Source organism: Pygoscelis adeliae, unplaced genomic scaffold, assembly GCF_000699105.1.
Source record: "Pygoscelis adeliae isolate BGI_AS28 unplaced genomic scaffold, ASM69910v1 Scaffold141, whole genome shotgun sequence".
Classification (NCBI taxonomy): Eukaryota; Metazoa; Chordata; class Aves; order Sphenisciformes; family Spheniscidae; genus Pygoscelis; species Pygoscelis adeliae.
The window spans coordinates 5288995-5310344 of record NW_008824231.1 but is presented as its reverse complement, the minus strand read 5'-3'; the positions used below and the strand labels follow the sequence as shown (position 1 = coordinate 5310344).

Sequence of the window (21350 nt, the reverse complement as noted above, 5' to 3'; positions counted from 1 at the left end):
AGCTCCTCTGCCAGCTCCCTCAGCACCCTCGGGTGGATCCCATCCGGCCCCATAGACTTGTGAGCATCCAGATGGCGTAGCAGACCTTGAGTTGGATAATTTGTTCAAAGGTAAAAACAGACCAAGAGATGGAGCTCATGAAGACTCTTTCCACACTTATGTTGCCAGGTGAGTGGCTTTAGCCTTTTGAATGAATCTGAAACATCTGAGGCTTTCAGACTGCATTAAATTCCAGGAGCTAGAGTCAAGGTCTGACTGCAGCAAGAACTGTAGCCAGCCACGAGTCCCACAGAAACATGTTCAGCCTTCTTAGTTACAAACTGAAATGTCACTTGAGGTATTTCTGTCAACCATCTTTTGGTTGATTGGAGGAACACGTAAGGGAGCAACACAGGTGGACTAGATGATAGTTGAAGAGGTGGACTAGATGATAGCAGTCCCAGTCTGCTATTCCAGTCAAGCAGAGTTTCTTCTTCTCCATAGAGAGGAAGGTCTCTTTTTTATTGAGACTTTTCTATAACAGATGTGACTAAATGGAACAAATTCCTTTTCTGGGCTGGCGGACTTTGTAAAAATGAAACACAATATACACTTGGTACAAGCACTCTGTAGAAGAGGAATAAGCTGTGGCAGAAAAGAAAAAAATATATTCTACTCTTCTATCCTTGCCCTTCCTTATTATTTAATCAGAACACTTTTTTAAAAAATCTTTGATGGTTTAACATTCTATGCAAACTCATCACATGACAATTACTAACTTTTTGCTTGGATTTTTATCAGCAGTTTATGAAGAAAGCTCATTTTTAAAGTATATAGATGTGCTTATCAAAATATTTCAGATTATTCCTTTTTTAAAAGGTTTTACACAGTTCCCTTCCAATGTTTCCTTCTCAGAATGCCCAAAACATGGAAATACACATACTACCTCCATTGAATTACACATCCTTTCCCAAAGTCATAATAGCCTTCCTCATACCCTCTTCAAACAGATTCTATTATTGTTGTTTAAAGCATACTGTATGTAGAGGCAGAACTGAGTTCCCTTGAAATCGATATTCCCCTCCCCCCCACCCCCCTATAAACAGTAGATGCAGGGGAACTGCTCTGAATGACACAAGATATTCCCTGAACAGCTGACTAAAAATTAAATTGAACACAACCCAAGTCTTTCAAAGATTTGAAATAGTTTAACCAGCTTTTTATCTTCCATGTTTCATCATTTCCCGTTCCAGCCTCTGTCAAAATAAGCAAGTATCAAAAGCTGCAACTACCAAAAAGGTAGCTCCAGAACTTATTTTTATGAGATTTTAACTTCAGATTTAGTCTATGTTTGGACAGATATCAAGTAATTACTAAAATGCTTTACTGGTCTTGGATTAAATTGTGATTTACATGTGGTGATCAGAAAAACCATAGTGAGCTTTGTGGAGATTAGAAGAAAAGGTCATGTAATGAAAAAAGTTAACTGTGTAGCTACAGCATAGAGGCATCAGTCTCAGAATATTTGATGTTATCAGCATCTTTGTAATATCGTTCTGTCATATTTTGTCAGTATGTACTATGCAACTCATACCTGTTAGTAAAATGTTGTATATAATGCTGTTTCACTCTGCACCCCAAAGAGCCAATATGGCATGAAAAGTTACCCTTTTTTCCTTCTCAGAACAAAACAAATGGCATGAGATGAAAATAAAACTCACCTGAATGAAATGGCTTTTGCAGCTAACAAGGAGAGATGAGCTCTACTGCTTTCATCAGTATTGCACAAATGAACAAAAAGGCCTTGCTTTTATCTTTTTGAGTAATGCCATACAAGTCAGTTTAAGTGGTTCATTCACATACATTACCAGAAAGAAGATAAGATTGCTCTGTCTACTTAAAGACCATGTGCAGGGTTGCAAAACTATTCTAGTGTACAGACATGCAATCTTGTAAAGCGCAATTACAGCTGGCATTTAACCTGCAGTACTTAAACTGTATTTAACGTACAGAGCTGGACGGAACTTACTTAATTAAACATATTCTGTTAAACAGATGTGCTGCTGAGTACAGAAATTACTTGTATAATTAAATCCTATAATGGAATCGTATTTTTCTTCTCTGAATCATTTTAAAGCTATTCTTAGACAGACTTCCATTGTGATCTAGCTGCAAATCTGCCTTATTAAAATTATTTCAAATGAATAAGCACATTTGATATTTTATGTGGTCCTGACTACCTCAGCCTCTATGCTTTTATTACCCTCATAAATTAAATTTGTAATATTTCTACAGTGTTAACTGAAGCATTTTTGAAACGAGTAACAGAAAACAGAGAAAAAACCAAAACAATAACTTCTTTTCATCTGTCTGCATCTCTGAACAATTTTAAGAGTTTTCATTTCAATATTGTGGAAACAATAAAGTCACTACTGTCAGACAAATCAGCTTGACAAAATAATTATGCCATACCCATGCTAACATATGCATGTTCTTGTCACTTGCTATATTTTCATTTTATATCATGGAATCAAACATGCAAACACAATATTTAGTTTACCAAACAGGCTTCTGACCTCTTACTCTCCCTTAATGCTTTGTCTCCTTTCTTCCAAGTGATAGTTGGCTTTGGAGAGGCTTGTGGCTTGCACTCAATGACAACTTCTTGGCCCTTGGTAATAATTATTGTTTTCCTCATTTGATTTAGTGGGAAAGTGGGAGCTGAAGCTGTTAAAAAGAAGTACGTTAACTCTACAGAGAACAATCACAGCTTCCCATTTCATTACATCCTAATAGAAGAATTTAGTTTTGGGGATAGAATTTCCATTTTTGATTTGGAAATTATTGTACGGCAGATTAGATGGAATTTTAGAAAATGTTTGAAATCAACAACCAACTAGATGGCAGTCTATAACTTAATCCAGTTATGAATTAGTGAGGTGTCCTTCACATCAACATACTAAAGTAAGATTGCTTGTGAAATCCAACAGCTTTAGAAATTAAATACTACTGTTGATTTAGCTAATTTAGCTTTTCTAATTTATTTTTATTTTATAGGTAAATTGTTAGAAGTAATTAGTTCAAAATGAAAAGTTTAAATTCCACAACTATCTAAAGTGCACTCTCTAGAGTTACTTTTTAGAAAAAATATTATTGTCAGAGAAATTTTATTACTATCGCTTTTTATATTTGCCTAAATCCTGGGAACTGAAAAGTGGGAATTTCTTAATAGAAGATATTTAACCATGTCTTGTTCTTAGTATTTCACTTTTCAAGAAGTCCCATTCATTACAATACATCAGTTAAGGTAATAAATGTATCACAAAATGCCACCAATTACTGTAATTTCACAACAAGAAAGGACAGTTGTTCTCACAGAATCTCATTTGTTTGTACTTTTATTAAACTAGTTTTGCAAAAACAAAGCCCCCTCTGCAACTATCTCAGCTACACATATAGGAACATATTACACTCCATTGCCTCAAATATGTAGGAATTTCCTACCATTATTTTTGGCAATTTTCATACCAGAGCTATTTATATGGACAATTTATTCTGTTCTTTTCCCTGTATTAATCCAGAAAATTAAACACAACTGCTTCTTTAATGCAACATTATGGTTCAAATTTAAGAGGGGTACAATTTCACAAGTGACAAATTGAAAGGCTGATTTTACTGCAGCAACATATAACGGCCATTTCTGATATTAGAGAACTATCAAAGAAAGTATACAACTACCTGATATAATAGGCATACCTATTTTATAATAGATATAAAAAACAGAGCAAGATAACATTGTAACCAACAGGGATCTCTTTGCTGACTGAATCACAAATGACAAAGGAAAGTGATGGCAAAAAAGCAACCACTGACTGTGGGTTTTAATTTATGGCTAGACAGAAATATTTTGAAGAGTTATTGGTGAAATTCTAATCTTGGCCAGCTAGGAAATAGTGGAAATGTACTAGATAGGTTATTCTTCAGAGGAACCAAATCTTTTCTCAAATGTAGTATATTATTTCAGTAACTTGAGCTTTGTTATTAATTTGACTGGGAGTTTACAAGAATGATTCCCAGCTGCAGGTTTTGAAATTTGCAAGGTTTGAGCAGTGCAGAGACTTCTAATCTCTGATATGGCCATTGAATTACTTTGGCAGACACCTGTTTTCTAGCTATACCATACTCTAGTAAAGATCATGAGACTCTTACAAGTCTGTCTCACTTAACCTCGTGGAAGTCCTCTTATCACTGTTGTCTCATTGTGTGTTACCACAGTTTGCTTTAAGGAAAACTAGAGTGCTGGAAAGACATGCTTCAAGTTTTTCTTCATTATTGCAGCCTATCAGTACTTAAAGGGGACTTCTAAAAAAGATGGCAGCAAACTTTTTAACAGGGCCTGTTGTGACAGGACAAGGGGGAATGGCTTTAAACTAAAGGGGGGTAGATTTAGACTAGATAGAAGGAAGACATTTTTTGTGCTGAGGGTGGTGAAACACTGGCCCAGGTTGCCCAGTGAGGTGGTGGATGCCCCATCCCTGGAAACATTCCAGGTCAGGTTGGATGGGGCTCTGAGCAACCTGATCTAGTTGAAGATGTCCCTGCCCACGGCAGGGGGGGTGGACTAGGTGACCTTTAAAGGTCCCTTCCAACCCAAACTATTCTATGATTCTATGAACTCCCCACTCCAACTTTTGAATAATGAAATTTTTATTATATTTCTGGGTAATACTATGTAGTGTGTTTGCTTTACTATGGCATGATATTAGCTCAAGTATGTAATTTCCAGTATTCAGTCAGTTCTGGTGACTTCATAGAAAATTTTTACACCTTTAAAACGAATATCATGCTTAATTACCTTTGAATAATGGCCTTGGGAGAAATAATAATTTAATTTTAACAGAGACTAAAATATATTTACTTTCTCTAAGTTTCTTCAACTGCACTTATTTTTAAAGGAGTGAAAAATATTTTTCCATGTATTTGAACTGAAATAGCCTTATATGAGAAAGTAACGAAATGTAACGGAGTCAGTAACTTACGAAGGAAAATTTTCAGTTAACAGAATGACCTGTGCTCTATTGGGCAACAAAGGACCCACTCACACATAAATAACAAGAAGAAAAAGGAATCCACTTTTATCTGCTCTGCTAAGTTTGGACTGGCAGAAGCTGTTCTTTATCATAACAGACCAAGAACAAATGTAATTATCAAAGGCAAAAAAAAGAACAGTCTGTTCTTTTTTGATAATACCCACCTAAAATCTTCAGCTCGGCACTGGCATAAAGGGTGCCATACTTATTTTCTGCTAAGCACTGATACATTCCAGCATCTGAGAGATTCACACTGTGGATCATCAGGACACCATTAACCATCTCAATCCTGCTCTGTAATGGAATAAAAAAAAAAATAATTCTATAAAAGCAAACAGGCACTGGAAATTTGCTGTGCTATTAGCTTAAGGCAAAGGGACAAAAGACATTATTAAGCTAAAATAAAATTGAGCAAAAATTTTCCTTGGTCTGACTTTTTTCTTGTTTATATAAGGAATGACAAGAACAAAGCAGATGGCAGAGGGCAGAAAAAACTCCAAAAATATTGGTAAGTTTGGTATTTAATTACCAATATCGGTAATTAAAGGTAAATATTTTTCAGTGTAAGTTCACTATCTCCAAGGCTTGCTTTTGCCTTTTTGCTTGTTTGTCTGCTATTACCCTTACAATTTTTAAAAGCAGCTCATCCTGGGAACTCTAATGAGGCAAGAAGTCAGCTGCGGGTGTAACATATCTGATGATCTTCACATCTCTAGCAAATGTTTGGTTTCAGTCATGGTACTATTTTCATAAAAGTAGATATAAAAGATTGCTTGCATGAGTAATAGTGAAAGGGTCTAATCGCCTTCATCATTAGTCCAAATTTCTTATTCGAAAGGTCCACTAGTAGAAAATAATTACCATAGCTGGAGGAGACGGGGCATTAATAGCTGTTTATGGAAATATGTACTTCATGGTGCTGCAAAATGAATAATTTGAACTGCTATAAAACATCTCTAAGTTTCATTATTACAGTTGTAGGTTTAATTAAAAATTGATAAAGAACAGAGTGTTTGGGAATGCAAAGGAAACTGTGAAAAAAGTTCTTTCTGTTGTAAGCCCCCTGTTTAAACTGAAATTTAATTTGAAATTTCAGAGCCTGGTGCAACTACTGGCTTGGAAAATCAGAAAACCAGAAAGTACAGCTATTTAAATTGCTTCAATTTCAGGACTAATAGCTCCATCTAAAAAGGCAGAAATGGATAAAGTAAAGGCATATAAACTTATTTTCAATGCCTCACAACTTCAAAAGTAAACTGTGTTTATGTTTCCTTTCTCTGTTTGCATAATTGGATGATGTTCACAGATAGAAGCAACATTCACTGAAAAGAAAGACATTGCATCTTTTATATTCATAAATCCATTCTGTGAATTCATTTACAACTGGAGACATTTTCTCCCAGAATTGAACAGCTTTATTTTAATCTGGAAAAAAGTATGAAATAAATTTACAAAACTTTACTTTAAATTATTTGAGTCTATAGAAATGGAAAGGTGCTAGGCAAAACCCACATGATGTGGGCTGATATGTTGATGATTCAGTGAGAGAAACAGAACAAAGTAAAATAAAAAGCAGGCCATGCCATGAGTGGTCTTTTAAGAGGAGGAGAATTTTATCTAGATCTAATTCTAAAATACATCAGGTGACTTAGTTAAGTACTTTACATTCTAAGAGTCTTACATGGAGCATTTTAATGGTCTTGATGGTGAGTTCTGTTACTTGCAGAGAATTATAGGAGTTGAAAATTGATGAAGATATAATAGTCATTGTGCCTTGTACATTAGCCTGCTAGTGCTTTGAAGAATAAGATTATGTACAAACAAAATGTGGTAAAAACATAACAAAACATTAGGGGAAATATGAAGGAATCTGATTCAGCGAATACGGCACTTCTCTGAGTTGTTACTATCTTTTTATACAGAAAAAAACCCAGATACAAATACCGTAATACCACTACCTAAAAGAATGCAAAAATTAAACATACTGGAGATTGCTTAGATGTGTACTATAATACAATGGCAAATGCTGTTGGTCCCATCTCCCAAATATTTCTGAACTACAGAGAATTACTGGTGAATGCAATTTTACATTGCTTGAGATGGTTCAGAGGGGACATGCATAGAAAACCTGTCTATATACTAACACTTAAGAAACTAACACAGAAAACAATAATTTCTGAAGTATTTTTCAGTATTTTCTTTAACTGGTTTTATCTGAATGAAAGGAGAAACATGCAACATACTGGTGACTCCTCGTCTAATGTACCTGTGGCCAGAGAGGAACTCCATTTTTCAGCCAATGATATGTGGGCCTTGGCTTTCCAGTGGCTTTACATTCCCATCGGAGCTGATCTCCACTGTCTAATTGAGTATCATTAAGTTTCTCCACCCAATGTGGGTAGGCTGCAAGAAAAAAATACCATGCTATATACAAAGCATACAAACTGGTAAGTCTCTAGCTGATATGCAAAGATCTGATCAATTAAAGAGCTTAAATTATGGCCTTTACAAAGCTTAACTTACTCTAGAAAGAAGCACATTTAAACAAATAACCAAAACCAAAAGAGAAAGTAATAAAATTAACAAAACTCCATAACTTTAAAGGAAATGCTGTAATGGCACCAGGCAGCGAGCAGTATCATGACCAGGAATAGAAATCTGCCTGACTGAATAAAGTCCAATGGATTAAATTATAGCACTACATACTAATGCATTTGTTATTACTGAATTAATTTAAGAGCATTTGCTTGGTAGTCACAATAGAATATTTAGTAACTTTTCAAGACCTAAGCTATCTAAATTTTGGTTAGGAGGTCAATCATCAGAGACTCTGTTTCATGTAGTTTTCTCAGCTTACTAGGAAATCATGATTTATTCAGCTAGGAATGACTGGGCATTTGGTAAGGTACTTGCACATATTTTTGTTAAAGTGTCTTGGGTTTAATTCATGTTTCAAGGGAGAAAATGCTTTTAATGTTTTTAAGCACAGAACCCACGAGATTTCCAGCATTCATCAGGAATGTAAATTACACAGTAAGTCAATGTTATAATAGTCTTTTTTTGAAGGTAGACAGTTGTTAGGTGTATATGTGATCATTAGTACCTAACTTTCATGTAATAGTCTGTTGAAAAGCAGGGAATGTTTTTTCAGAGAAGCAGTTCTTTAATGCAGCAGTTGATCCAATAGCTACATGTAGGATCTTATAATTTGGAAAACTTTATATGACTCAGTGAGGAACTGAGCATTCATATGCAGAAATAAAAATGTATGCTTAAAAGCCAGCTTTTGGGTTTTCATACTATAGCCGTATCAATTTGTATAGCAAAGAGGATGATAGATGAAATTAATTAACTTAATGATATTAAATGTTGGGTTTTTTTCACCAAAGAGTAGAGAATAAGTAGCTAAAAGGCCTTCATTGCTAAAGGAATGTAAAATTCTTCTGCTTGGTGTGAATGGAAGTCCAGATCTGTCACAACAAAGTCTCTGCTTCAAACATTGGATAACTGATTATGTACTTACACATGGGGAACCGAGTTTAAAAATAAATCTTTGAATTGAGCTGGCGTTTGACAGGTCACCAATCAAAGACGTGAGAATATATGAAAAGGCATGACAGGTGACTAACTGCTTCTAGCTTACATCTCGTGCATGGATGATAAAGAAAGTGAATGAGGTGTCTATCATTCCTAAGCAGAGAATAGTCTGCTTCAGAGTCCCTGACCAGGCAGTTGTCAGAAGCTGGAAACATATCAGAAAAAGAATCACTAATTTCCTTTTTAGTAGAGGAAAACAGAGTTAAGATTGACCCAATCTCACTCCCAAACCCAAGACCAAAAACATCTGCTCCCTTATTCTTCTTATTACAGTCAAGGCAATGCATGACATGCTCCATATGTGCTCCTTTGCACTGAATCACTTCATTCTTAAGTTATATCAAAAGGTCCCATTAAATCCTCAGAAGCAGTTTGCGGGAGTCCCTGCTCATTTGTTGTCTATTAATTGTGCTAAAAACATAATTCAATTGCATTGTGTAGTTGATGCTGTTGTTTTCTTTTTGAGCATTTTGGTATGCACAAAGGAAGCATGCTGAGAAGCAGTTGTTTCCTTTGAAAATGAGTACACTAATATGAGTCTGGAAGATGTGACAGGTAAACGTGTAACTAAAAACTCATAAAAGTTAACCAGCGGTGCCATAAAATCATGCGGTTTCAAAGAGGTGCTAAACTGTTCCTATTTATATTTCATTCTTTTTATTATTTTGCTTTTCTGAAAATTCTACAATATGACCCAAAGCATATCTAGTCTCATTTTTCTATGTTGAATTTGATCTCATCATGAACCAGAGCATTCAGAATTAGAGTGTGCACCTGTTTACACTGAAATAAAACTGTCTCCCTGTGCCTGGCTGCAGAGGTGTTCTTCTCAGTACACAACTGCCATTCCCTACCCTCTTTCTGATAGCGTAGTCATGGCACAGGTTTTCTTCTGTAACCACAAACTTGCAAATCACAGTGGTATGATCGATTGGTATTAACAAACTTTTTTCATTAGTTGGGGTATTTCTACCCTAAATTTTCTCCTCATAGCCTCAATGGCCTTTGGATTCATAATTTTCAAGCTGTTGAACTTGCCATCAGCCAAGGCGATGACTCGGATTCCCACCCCTTTGAGAACAAGGTAGCAAAGCAATAGGTAGATGTAACAGGAATAGAGCTAAATGCATGACTGAGAGAAATATTTTCATCACTTTTTGGCTTCCTTTCCTCTCTCTATGTACTCCTTACTTTGCCACACACTTCCCTCTCAGCTCATTAGCAAGGGTCACTCTCCATAATATCATAACACTTGTTCTTAAACCCTGTCAATAGTTAAAAAAGTGAAACCTTTAACTGGATATACAACCTCTGGCTCAATGTATTATTTTCTTTTTTTTAACAAAAATTTGTTAACAACATCCTGAGATACATGCAGGCAAAGAAAACTTCATTCTATAATTGCACTTAATTTTAATTAGAAAATATAAATTCTAAGAAGCATTTAAACAGATTTCAAAAGTAACAGGTTCTTTTCTATTTTTATAAATACAACATTTATCTTGGGGAAAAAATGGGTGTTTGCCTGGTTTTTATCTGTCCAATGAAGAGTTTTGGGTGAATGTAAGAATAGAAGGATGTATTTTATTATTCAGTACTCTTTATGGATATTGTGTCATAGCTTTATACAGTGCTCCCGAGATTTTAAAATCACTGTCCAATCCCTGATTTATTTTATGCTGCATTTTGGTACCTGTTCATTCAAGGATGTCAAAATGTTTTACAAACACAAATTGGCAATAAATCTGCAAGCTTACAGGCCAGTTTTTATATCCTCTGTGCAAAATGAAATTCAGATGCAGAAAACTCAGCCTACTTTCTCAAATTATTAAGCAACATTTTGACTGAAGGAAAATTAAGGACAAAATTTTATATAGACAAATTACTTTGGATAGCATCCTAAAATGTGAATGAGAACAGAGTTTGGGGTGAATAAAATTCATTTTCTGGACACGAGGTCAATTGGAAAGTATACAGTAGGAGAAGAACAGGTAGCTGTCACAGTGAGAAAGATAAGATAGCAAATTTCAACCGAAGCTGCAATTTTGACCATAAAAATCTCTTCCTCTCTAGCCAGTTTTACTACATGTATCTGTGGCTAACCTGTAGTGGCAGCAGTGGATTTTCTTCCATACAGGTTTTATAAGGAAGTTATTAAAATGATTTTTAAGATCAGGATGGTCCATTACACTGCATTACAGAATATTCCTGCCCTCAGTTGCTCGCTCCACTCCAGTGTTATGGTAAAACTCCCTTCCTGCTGTGGCAGCAGTGCTGCTCATGGGGCACTGCTGTGAGCAGGATCAGGGAACTGATCCAGCTGAAAGAAAAATGGCCAAAAAAGCCTTTTTGTAGTCTGGTCCACACCACCACCCTCTGCTGAACTGACTGTAGTGAGTAGGTAACACAGAAGCAAACCCAAGAGGTTCAGAGTAAGAGAGGAGAAGGAATTACACAAACCAGCGCTTACCATTGGGAAAATGCTGCTAGTCAGGATTTGTGGAAGAACTGTGATTACAAAAGTTTAATGGCCAATTTCTCCACCCAAATTTTAATTGTTGTGCTGTCTTCTATTAATCAATTTGAGCTTGAATAAAATTTCATGGAAACTTACAGGATGAGCAGATCACTTGGTGAAAAATCACACCTCTCAAAATAGGTTGCAGTGCATATAAGGATGTCTTGCATTATCAAAATTTTATTTTTAATGCCTTTGCCACTTCTACAGCTGAATTTCCACTAAGTGCTGAAACTAAAACAATCTGAAATTGTCAGCATCCAAAATACCACTTTCTGAACAACATCTGAAGCATCAACTGCATCAGACTCCTTGGATTGCAGCACCAGGTAAGAAATGAAAAATCACTAGTTTGTGATTAAATGTGACCAGGCAGGCAGACTGGGCATCCTGGCATTTCTCCAAAATACGCTGTGGTGACCCAGATCAGATGCAACTGATGAAATGAAGAAGATTCAAACAGACAGTGAGTGAGTTCCTACAGAGATATGCAAATTGTGAGACTGCAGTATGACACAGCTGGTCCTACAGCCTGCTCTGAAATTTTACAAGAAAACCCTGGTAAGGAATGATGGCCTACATCTGAATTTCTGGGCCAAAATAATCATTTTCTCCTGGAGGAATAAGATGCCAGTGAAAAGACAACGAACTTAAACGTAAATAATTCTTGTTGACTCTTGTGATGAATAAGCGGTACAGCAGGAAATGCTGTTTCAAGTAAGGCCTCCAAATCCTGCCATATCAGCTGTCAACAAAGGAAGATGAGAATTTTGTAAAGTAACATTTGGCTAAACTTTGCGCTGCTAAACACCTTTTTACCCAAACCCTCCTACACCCCTGGAAAAGGTTGTCAAGGTTTGTAGGCCAATGAGACACCAATGTTGTCTTCAGGAGCACTGAAGGCTGTGAGAGGCTCACTTCATCTCGAGGCCAAGAAAAGGCACTTGTAGGGGGCTAGTAACAGTTTGTGCTTCTTGTTCTGCTGTAGTGGAGGTCACTGCTGGTCTCTTGCATCTGGAAGCCCTCTGTTACCTGCTCTGACCTTGCTCCCTGCTAATGCAGATAGGTGAAACTCTGACTCAGATCTGGTTTTGACTTGTCTGTAAGATAGTCTAAGGTATGATAATAGACCTAAGAGAAACTTAGTAATATACTAATCTCACATATCTGTAAATCAGAGGAATGAGACAATCTGAAGTGGACCCCCTTTGTATAATGTTAAAGAAGTTGTTCCAATATTATTGCTGATTAGCACAAATTGTGCGCTATCCATAAAGGCAGTGATTGTAAAAAATATGATTTTGACAATGGTGGAGAGCTAAAAATTCATATTTCTATCTGGACAGAGTAGACAAAAACTGACGTAGAAAATGTTTTCTATGGACTCCTAGATTTGAGTACCATCTTTATTTCTGCTCTGCTAATGAGAGAGGCAGAGTTGTGTAGAACACTACATCATGTTTGCTGTGATTTTATGCCACAGGTCTGCAGGGTGCTCTTGAGGAAATAATTTCACTTTCCAGCATCTTAGTTTCTCTCTTGAAGAACACCTTTTATATTCCTTTAACTCCGAAAGAGGGAGGCAAAGATAATTGTAACTCCTTTATAAGATGCTTTGGCATTTAGTAGGTTCACAGCTCTAGAAAACAGCTAGTAAGTGTATGAGCTGGGGTACACCTTATAACTCAAATTATTTTTTTTTTTTAATTTCAGACATTTTAAGAAATGTTGTTGAAAAAGACCAGGCATGCTGTTAAATGCCCCCAGCCCCCAGGTCCCCAGCAGGAGCTGGGGGAAGTAATTACATTATGGAAGTAATTGACAGTAAGAATTTGTAATACTGGAGAAATGTCACTGGGGTATTGGCATAGTAGGAGGCATCAGGTAGTTCCTGGGCTTTGACTGTTATTTTCAGCAAAAGCTTTATAAAACCCTTGCTGCAAGTGCAGTATGGATGGCATGTCCAAAACAAAATGTGCAAACTACCACCTTTGCCATCACCGATTTTTTCCAGCATATACGAAAAAAAAATTGAAGACAAAAGCCTCCCCTTGGCTCTAGATGGATGAGAACAAAAAACAAGGAGAGAAGCATCATCCAGAGGTATGCTGATACTCACCAAAAACAAGGGAGCTAAGATAAAGGCATTGGAAAGCTGGAGGAGACAGGAAAATTGATTATAGACCTGGAAATATTGACATATGTGAAAAATAAACTAAATATATGATGCCAGTCTATGGTTATTTGATGAAAGTGTGTAACGAAGACAGAGAACTGTGTGTAGTTAGTAATGGAGAGAAAGCACTAGGAGCCATGGGCTGAAATCAAGAAAAGAAAAATAAAATTGATTAACAGGAGAGACTCCTTCTTAAAGGTATCTATTAGCCTGAGGACCTGTCTAAACTGCAGCAGTGGAATTCCACTGACTGCAATATTTGAAGACAGAAAGCAATTCAGAGTCTGAAAGATTTGTTTCATGATTTCCTGCAGTAGACCTTTCCTGTTAAGTATTTAAGTTTGTAGGATTCATGGAATGATAGCAAGTGATGTAGTTTTAATTGATAAGAAGTAGGTGGGACTCAAGCATACATTCAATATAAGGAAAACTTTAGCTTGTAAATATTCAGGGCATGTCTTATATAAGTTTTTGTTTCTAGCGTCTACGATGCAGCAACAATAATATATAAAATTCATGATTTTTACTAAATATTTTTAATTTCAGGTTGTGTTTTTTCTTTTTAATGTGATGCATGATTTCATTTTTTTTATGCTCACTCAAAAAACTTTTAGAAAAACCAATCCTTGAGAGAAAATGTTCAGCACTTTCTGAAAATCAGAACCTTCAGAAATTGTGCATGCCTAGATTGAGACTTTTTACAAAAACAGACGCACTTCTCCAGTTCTGATTCCTGTGCAATGAATTTGACAAAACTCAGCACCCAGGCATGGCAAGGGTGAAACATTAATAAAACTGTGATAAAAATCCTAAGATATTTCTAATATTGTTTTCTGACAGACACATCATGCTTACGTTGCATGTCATTCTTATACATCTGTCATGGTTTAACCCCAGCTGGCAACTAAGCACCATGCAGCAGCTTGCTCACTCCCCGCCAGTAGGAAGGGGGAGAGAATCGCAAGAGTAAAAGTGAGAAAACTCGTGGGTTGAGATAAAGACAGTTTGATAGGGAAAGCAAAAGCTGTATGCACAAGCAAAGCAAAACAAGGAATTCATTCACTACTCCTCACTGGCAGGCAGGTGTTCAGCCATCTCCAGGAAAGCAGGGCTCCCTCATGCTTAGTGGTTACTTGGGAAAACAAACGCCATCACTCCAAATGTTTCCCACTTCCTTCTTCCCCCAGCTTTATGTGTTAAGCATGACATTATATGGTATGGAATATCCCTTTGGTCCGTTGGGGTCAGCTGTCCCAGCTGTGCCCCCTCCCAACCCCTTGTGCACCCCCAGCCTACTTGCTGGTGGGGTGCTGTGAGAAGCAGAAAAGGCCTTGACTCTGTGTAAGCACTGCTCAGCAATAACAAAAACATTCCTTTATTATCAACCCATAAACATCAAACATGGAATTGTATTTAAGCCAGTTCTTTGAGGGAGTCAATTTTATTTATATTTCAGACTTTAATGCATTACTGAGGAATAAAAATATATAGCTTAATTCAATACTAACTGTATTTCAGGAAAAAAAAAAATTATTTCTACTGGACCTTAGCATCCTTCATATGTAGTTAAAGCCTTAAGTGTGGACAAAGCATTGCTGGATAATACTGTGTGCAGTTACACTTACTGTACACTTGCAGTTGTCCTCTGAAGACATTTCTTCCACGAGAGTTTTCAGCCTTACATTCATACATCCCTGCGTCCTCTAGCTGCACATTAGGTATTTCAAGCACAGCTTGGGATTTTCTCAGGCGGGCTTTACTTGGATTATGACCATTAACTTTCCTCCAAGAGATTGTTGGAACAGGGCTGAAATATTTAGTAAAATTACTGTTAGCACTCTTCCACTATTGAGAATATAGATTCTGTTATCCGGTAATTTAAACACTTAATAATCTAAGTAGCATAAAATATAACCACAATTAAGGTTCATATAATGCTTGATATACCTCACTTTCTGTAGGGAATCCTTAATAAATCGTTTGTTACATGGAATGTGTCTCTTTCATCCACAAGGGAGGCCAAGTTTTTATTGAGATCAAGTAAATCACTTGAAATACTCTCTCTAGAGCTTCTTTAGCACTCTATGCTTTACTCCTGAACACTTTCACTCAATAAGTAAAAGAAAATAATGACTTCAAAACCTGGATGAATTTAGCAAATTCCAACACTTCCTGATTTTCCCACAATGAAACTGCAGTTCAGGAGATCAGTAAGTGATACGTCTATCTAGGTGGGGGATTTTAGTACCCTGTATCTTGGATAAATTAAGTTGACCAAAGTTTTGGAGACCTTTTCTGTTGCAATATCCTTTAAGTTACAAAACTTGTGTAAGAAGTATGTATTAATGGCACTACTGCTTCTGACTCATAGCATTACATGCCTGCTCACAGGAGTGGAAGGGTGTTTCACTGTAGCTTGCTATTCCACACAGGTCTATGGGAAAACTGCGTCATTTACATTCATAGTGAGGGAAGAAATGGATTAGATAGTGTTTGCACTCATTCAATTTTCTTTTTAGCCCAAACACTCATCCGTTGTTGTGCACCCATTGGGCTTTTTGGTACAGACATACATTTGCCTAAATATGGCAGTGGATACTTAGGGGGGAAGAAAAGAAAAAAGAAAAAAAAAAAGAACTATAGTTATAAAATGTTTGATTGTGAGCTGAAAACTAGACTGCTTCAGGTATTCCAAAGGAAGCTTGGAGGACATTGTAAAAGAAAATGTAACTGTGACATGCTGGTACTTCTTTAAAAAAAAAATTGTATTTATTTGAATTGCTTTCAAGTCTAAGCTTAGATATAAACACAATTGGATCTTGTGGCAGTTTAGATGGGGAATGGTTCAAATTCAAAGCTTCTATTAATTTCTGCCATCATTTGCTAACTTCCACTTGCTGTAACTATATGCAGTTGCATTAAAAAAACACCTTTCCCTCAGTATTTCAGGGTGTCCAGTTTGAGACACAACAAATACAGACATGGCAACCAACCACGGGTAAAGCTCTAGCTATTCTTCAGCCAGTTAAAATCAGGCTGAGAGTTACTGCAGTTGTACTCAAAGTTCCAGACAAGATGCTCCAAATTCTAATACTTTACAGAGATTCAGAAAATTCCCAGACTTGTAGTTGGAGGTCCGAAGGTTTCTCTAATCTTATCTCCTGAATGTCACAAGTCACTGAATTTCATTGAGCCTACTAACATAATTACCTTCACAAAGTTTGTTTCTTGGCAAATATAGAGTCCCATATGAAAGGTATCCAATAGTATTTGAATATATCAGAAAGAGACAATCATTGTTTCCCTTATCAGTTTGCTGCACTGATTACTTAACCTGACAAAAGATACTTTATTTTGAGTGTGTGTGGATTCATCTCTGAGGCATAGTCCCTACAACACCTTTCTATTTTTTACCACTGTTCCCCATGGAAGAAATACATGTATGGAGATCAAAACACCTTTTTTATTTAACCTTAGTAAACAAAACAGACTGTTCTCTTTTTCTTCAGCACTCCAATTGTGTATATTTTTTTATAGATGGTTGTAGATCATAAGATGGGTGTGGATCATATAAGCTCTTTTTTTTCCCCTACTGTATCACCATAGAAGCTCCATACCTTACTCATTATTAATCTTAAATTACTTTCTTGCTGACTGATTTCAAATTTTGGTGTCCTGTAGGTTTGGTTTGAAGACTCTTCTGTGCAGCTTCTATGGGTCTAAATTATAAAGTTTGCTTCCTATTAAAAGTTATTTTCCATATTTTTCAATTAGAAGGTTAAAAGAACTTCCCATTCTTATATGACACAAGTACTTCAACCTGTTCAATTCTAAATATGAAGAATAAGCAGGATATTTGTCTCTGATGCACTAATAAAACTTAGTCTTTAGCCCTTCCACTTATGACATTCCTGTCACATCCTTAGCTACGTATTTTGATTTGCTATACTTTGATAGCTATTTTTCTATATTAGAACTAGTATAAATAACAATATTATTTTCTTTTTTTCCCATTTATTAGCTCTCATATTTTATTTCTAATTGCACACTTCACTTTGATATTCAAATTTATACTCTTTCTTGAGTGACTTTCTGGAGATTTTCTAACTCTCTTGTTTTGGGTTCGGTTTTAAGTGTAAACTCCTTATACGCTTGTCCTCTTTCTATATGGAATATAACTATGTCCTGATTGCTGGCTGCAAAAAAGCCACCATCACCAGGCAAGTGTTTAATTAATCCTTATTGATTAATTAACAACACAAGTCCACAGTAGGAATACTTGATGCTGGTACAGTGCAATACTATTCAGTAACTGCTGTTTTATAAATGAGATGATAGGTGTGCAGGTACACTTCATTGGGCACCATAAGGGTGCCATGCTTGTTGCCCATTATTGCTTATTTGCCCTTCAGCCCTACTTCTACTAAAATCAGTGACAAAGATACTTTTGCATGGAAGAAAGCTGGTTCTGCTGAATAGGATTTGTAAGTGGAATTTTTTCATAGTGTATCTTTCTGAGAAACAATGAAGACATTATAAACCGTGAAAGTTGTCTCATTTAGCTGCTATGAGTTTACTCTGAAATTCATGTATTTAGAAAATTTCCTTTAAATTGCATTTAACTAATTTTTTTGACATTTGCTTTCATGTATGTCACAGAAAGTAAATGTGTATAACATGGCAAATACAGATGAAACTTCTTGTTCTCTGGGTCATTAGGAAACATATTTTAAAAAGCTCACTGTTTTCTTCATTAGTATGAGGTAGTAAGTGGAGTTTTTCAAGGAGATAAAATTACTTTAGCTGTGTAGATTTAATGCTTTCAAAGAAAAGTACTCCCAAACTGCAAATCACTGTTCGCAGACAACTTGTAGTTCTGTTTAATGAAGCTTCTTATTTTTCTTGTATAACGTACAAGTGAAGTATGAATTTTACATCTGAAATAAAAATATATCTATACCTATTTCTTGCTGTGACTTGTGTGAGAATGAAATGAAAGAATGAAATATATCTGAGTGAGGATGTGAAAGAATAAAATTGTGTGACTGTTCTAGAAAACTCATAAAATCCACCAGAAAAGCTAACTAACATATGCACTTATTGTTCACCTTTTCGAATTATCCACAGCTTTTTAAAAAATAGAGCAACAGCAGAAGTATCTCTAAAGTTAATATGAGTTTAATGTAATATACATAATTGTTAAATCTTATAATCATTATAATCCTTTTTATTTTGGTTTCAGCAGACATCTATGGGAATATAGTTTCTTTGTTTATTATAACCCTGTTCACATTCAACTCCTATGAGTACCTTTATTCAAGTTTCAACTGAGTTCAAAGATAAGATTTCTCCTCACTTTTGGAAATAATCTATTGAATACTACTGGTAAATCTTAGCACCAGAACTGAGAAAAAAATCCTACTTGAATTCAGAAATACCATCATTAAACTTCTCATTGGTCTGAGCTGAAATAAAAGTTCTAAGAGGTCAATGGTGACAGTGATAAACATTACTGTGTGTTTGTTCATTTTGAATTTGAAGAAAACATGAGTTATGGTTTTACATTTACATCTAGAAGAGATTATAAGAGCCAATTTTCAACACTATATTATTTGGGACAAGTGCTATTGAATTTGTTGGGAATTCTTCACAAGTTTCATTGGAAAGAAAATGTTTTGAAAAAACTATTGGAAGCAATTTTATACTTTTTTTTTCAATTTCATATGAAAAAGAATTTAATTAGATCTATAAAGTATAGATATGGATTCAGTGTTGGCCACATTGCAAAATTCCATATTATATTTTTGTCATCATAGTATAGTAGGTGCTATATTGTGGGATGGAGGAGGTGTTGAGCTACTACAACTGTTAAATAAGGACAGAAGTAAGCTCTGTTTTTGCCTCAGCCATCCAATGACCCTTTTTTTTCTAGTCTCTGTATCACACCCTACCTCAGCTTTCTGGCTGGGGGCACGCTGAAATAAGTGGACATTCTTCTAAAAAGTATTAAAGACATAACAACAGGTAAATTGTCACCGCCCTGTGAGTTGATCAAGGCTGTTGAGAAGAGAATCTGAAGTAACTTGGAAAGCAAAAGACATATATGACATCTGCTGTGTTAGTATGGTGGATAATACGTGAAGAATCCACAAATTTAAGTTAGAGGAGACAAATGCTTTGAAGCAGAAAATTTGCCTGGAAAGGTGACATGTTTTTGGCAGGTGTTCGTATGGATTGTCAGGGACGCAGTGCTACAGTAGCATTGCATTTACTTGCCCTGTGTAAAACTATTTTATAACTGGACTTTCTCTCATGTCATTTTTCTCTGTTCCAAACTTTGCCCAGGCAGAATTTCTGTAGCTGGCACATTAATCTAGGATTTCCTAACTCTGCTGTACAGATATGGCCAGTGTATGTGTACAGATCAATTCCAGAGGACTAGTTACAATGAGTCCAGGACTTCCAGAAACAGCAGGTCTACCACCAATCATGATGCAAATGAGCACCATGTGTAAATCTAGTGTGTCTGGGGTGCACAAGATGGCTTTGAACCTGCTGATCAGCTACAGAGTTTGAAGCCAGTGAGTGTGACAATTTCTGGAAATGCTGGATTTAAGGCTCTTGTACCACACAGTATTATATGCATTTATTCCTTTGTGGGAAATCCTGAAGAGAAATATAACAATGGTAACTCTGGGGACCTGCTATTGACAATTGCCAGAATTTGTTTCCTTCTGATCCTCTCAACTTCTGATACAGAGAGAAAGCCTACATATGTGCTTCTGGATAGTAAGTTTGGAATGCAAAAAAAATGCTCCTCCATCTTTAAACCTAAGCAAAACTGTGTAAATTACTAAACAAACTTTTTAGTAGCATTTACAAGTTTTCTTTGATGGTCATGAGAGAGAAAGGAAGGGGATTGGTAATATTGCTTCTTCAAGAATGACATTCTACTAATGGGGACATGCAGTTTGGTGGGTTTTTTTCCCACTTTTCCTATGCCACATGGTAAAAGCAATTAACTCTAAATTTTTAGATGTAAGTATGAAGCATTTACTCAGAGTGAGGCAGAATGAGCCCTGGGAGTGCTACTTGAGATTTACTAAAGAATCTTTATTACATTATTATGAATGATCACCATATTTGTAACAGCATTATAAAGTCTATGCAAGAACAAGTCCACTTAAAGGAAGGCAGAAATCAACACAAACTGAAAAATAGGAACAAAATCCAACCCTGGTCTAGAACCTTATGACATAAATTCTTATTCAGTATGAGCTAAAAATGAACTTTAGATTGATGAAAGTCTTAGAAAGATTTATTTGACATAAACAGTATGTGCTATCAAAGGAAAAAAATCCTGGATCTATTCCTGTCTTATATAAACAAACTCAGCTTGAAGATGCCATGTTCACATTTAAAAAGGTTCCTTCCTCTCATCACAAGTTTATCTCCAGGGGAAGGAAATTCCTACTTATAACACTGACAGAACAGTGTTATAACAGACAGTACAGAACAGTAGAAATGCTGTTCTACTGAGAGTGTTCATTTCCCTCTTGGGATTGTTTTGTTATCAGTAAACTTTAAGAGCAGCTTCCACAGCTTCCAGGTTTGGTATCTGATAGAATTAAAAAAATCTTTTTCCTAACGTAAGAAGTGGTATGAAGGAGCATGGAGGAACATGATTTTTTGTCCTATGTGACTTAGAAACATATATTTCTATATAATTTTTGTCTCTATCCTGCAGTTTCATTTTGGGCAAATCTTTCTGTTTTAATACCCTATGCCATGGTTTCCCTGTTTTAAAAAGAGAAAACAGCCATTTTATGTCTCTGTGACCTGTAGATGAAAAATAAAATATCATGATAAGAATTGCTTTGGATGGTGAAGGCAAATTACTACCTGTGGACTTCTACACTGTGAATTTGCTTAATACTCAACGATGCTAAGATGCTAGCACTCCTTGTTCCCTTAGTAATTCTCCTACATG

The 21350-nt window shown here is 36.0% G+C and overlaps 1 protein-coding gene across 1 annotated transcript in view; it reads right to left on the bottom strand.

The window, feature by feature from the left end:
- CNTN5 (contactin 5) overlaps positions 1 to 21350 on the bottom strand; it is a 284657-nt gene that overhangs the window by 139855 nt on the left and 123452 nt on the right. Inside the window, exons 8-11 of the mRNA XM_009334878.1 lie at positions 14986 to 15167; positions 7336 to 7472; positions 5234 to 5363; positions 2556 to 2706 (exon numbers count right to left, since the gene is read on the bottom strand). Coding sequence (XP_009333153.1) covers positions 2556 to 2706; positions 5234 to 5363; positions 7336 to 7472; positions 14986 to 15167 — 600 coding nt within the window. The remainder of the gene's footprint in view (positions 1 to 2555; positions 2707 to 5233; positions 5364 to 7335; positions 7473 to 14985; positions 15168 to 21350) is intronic.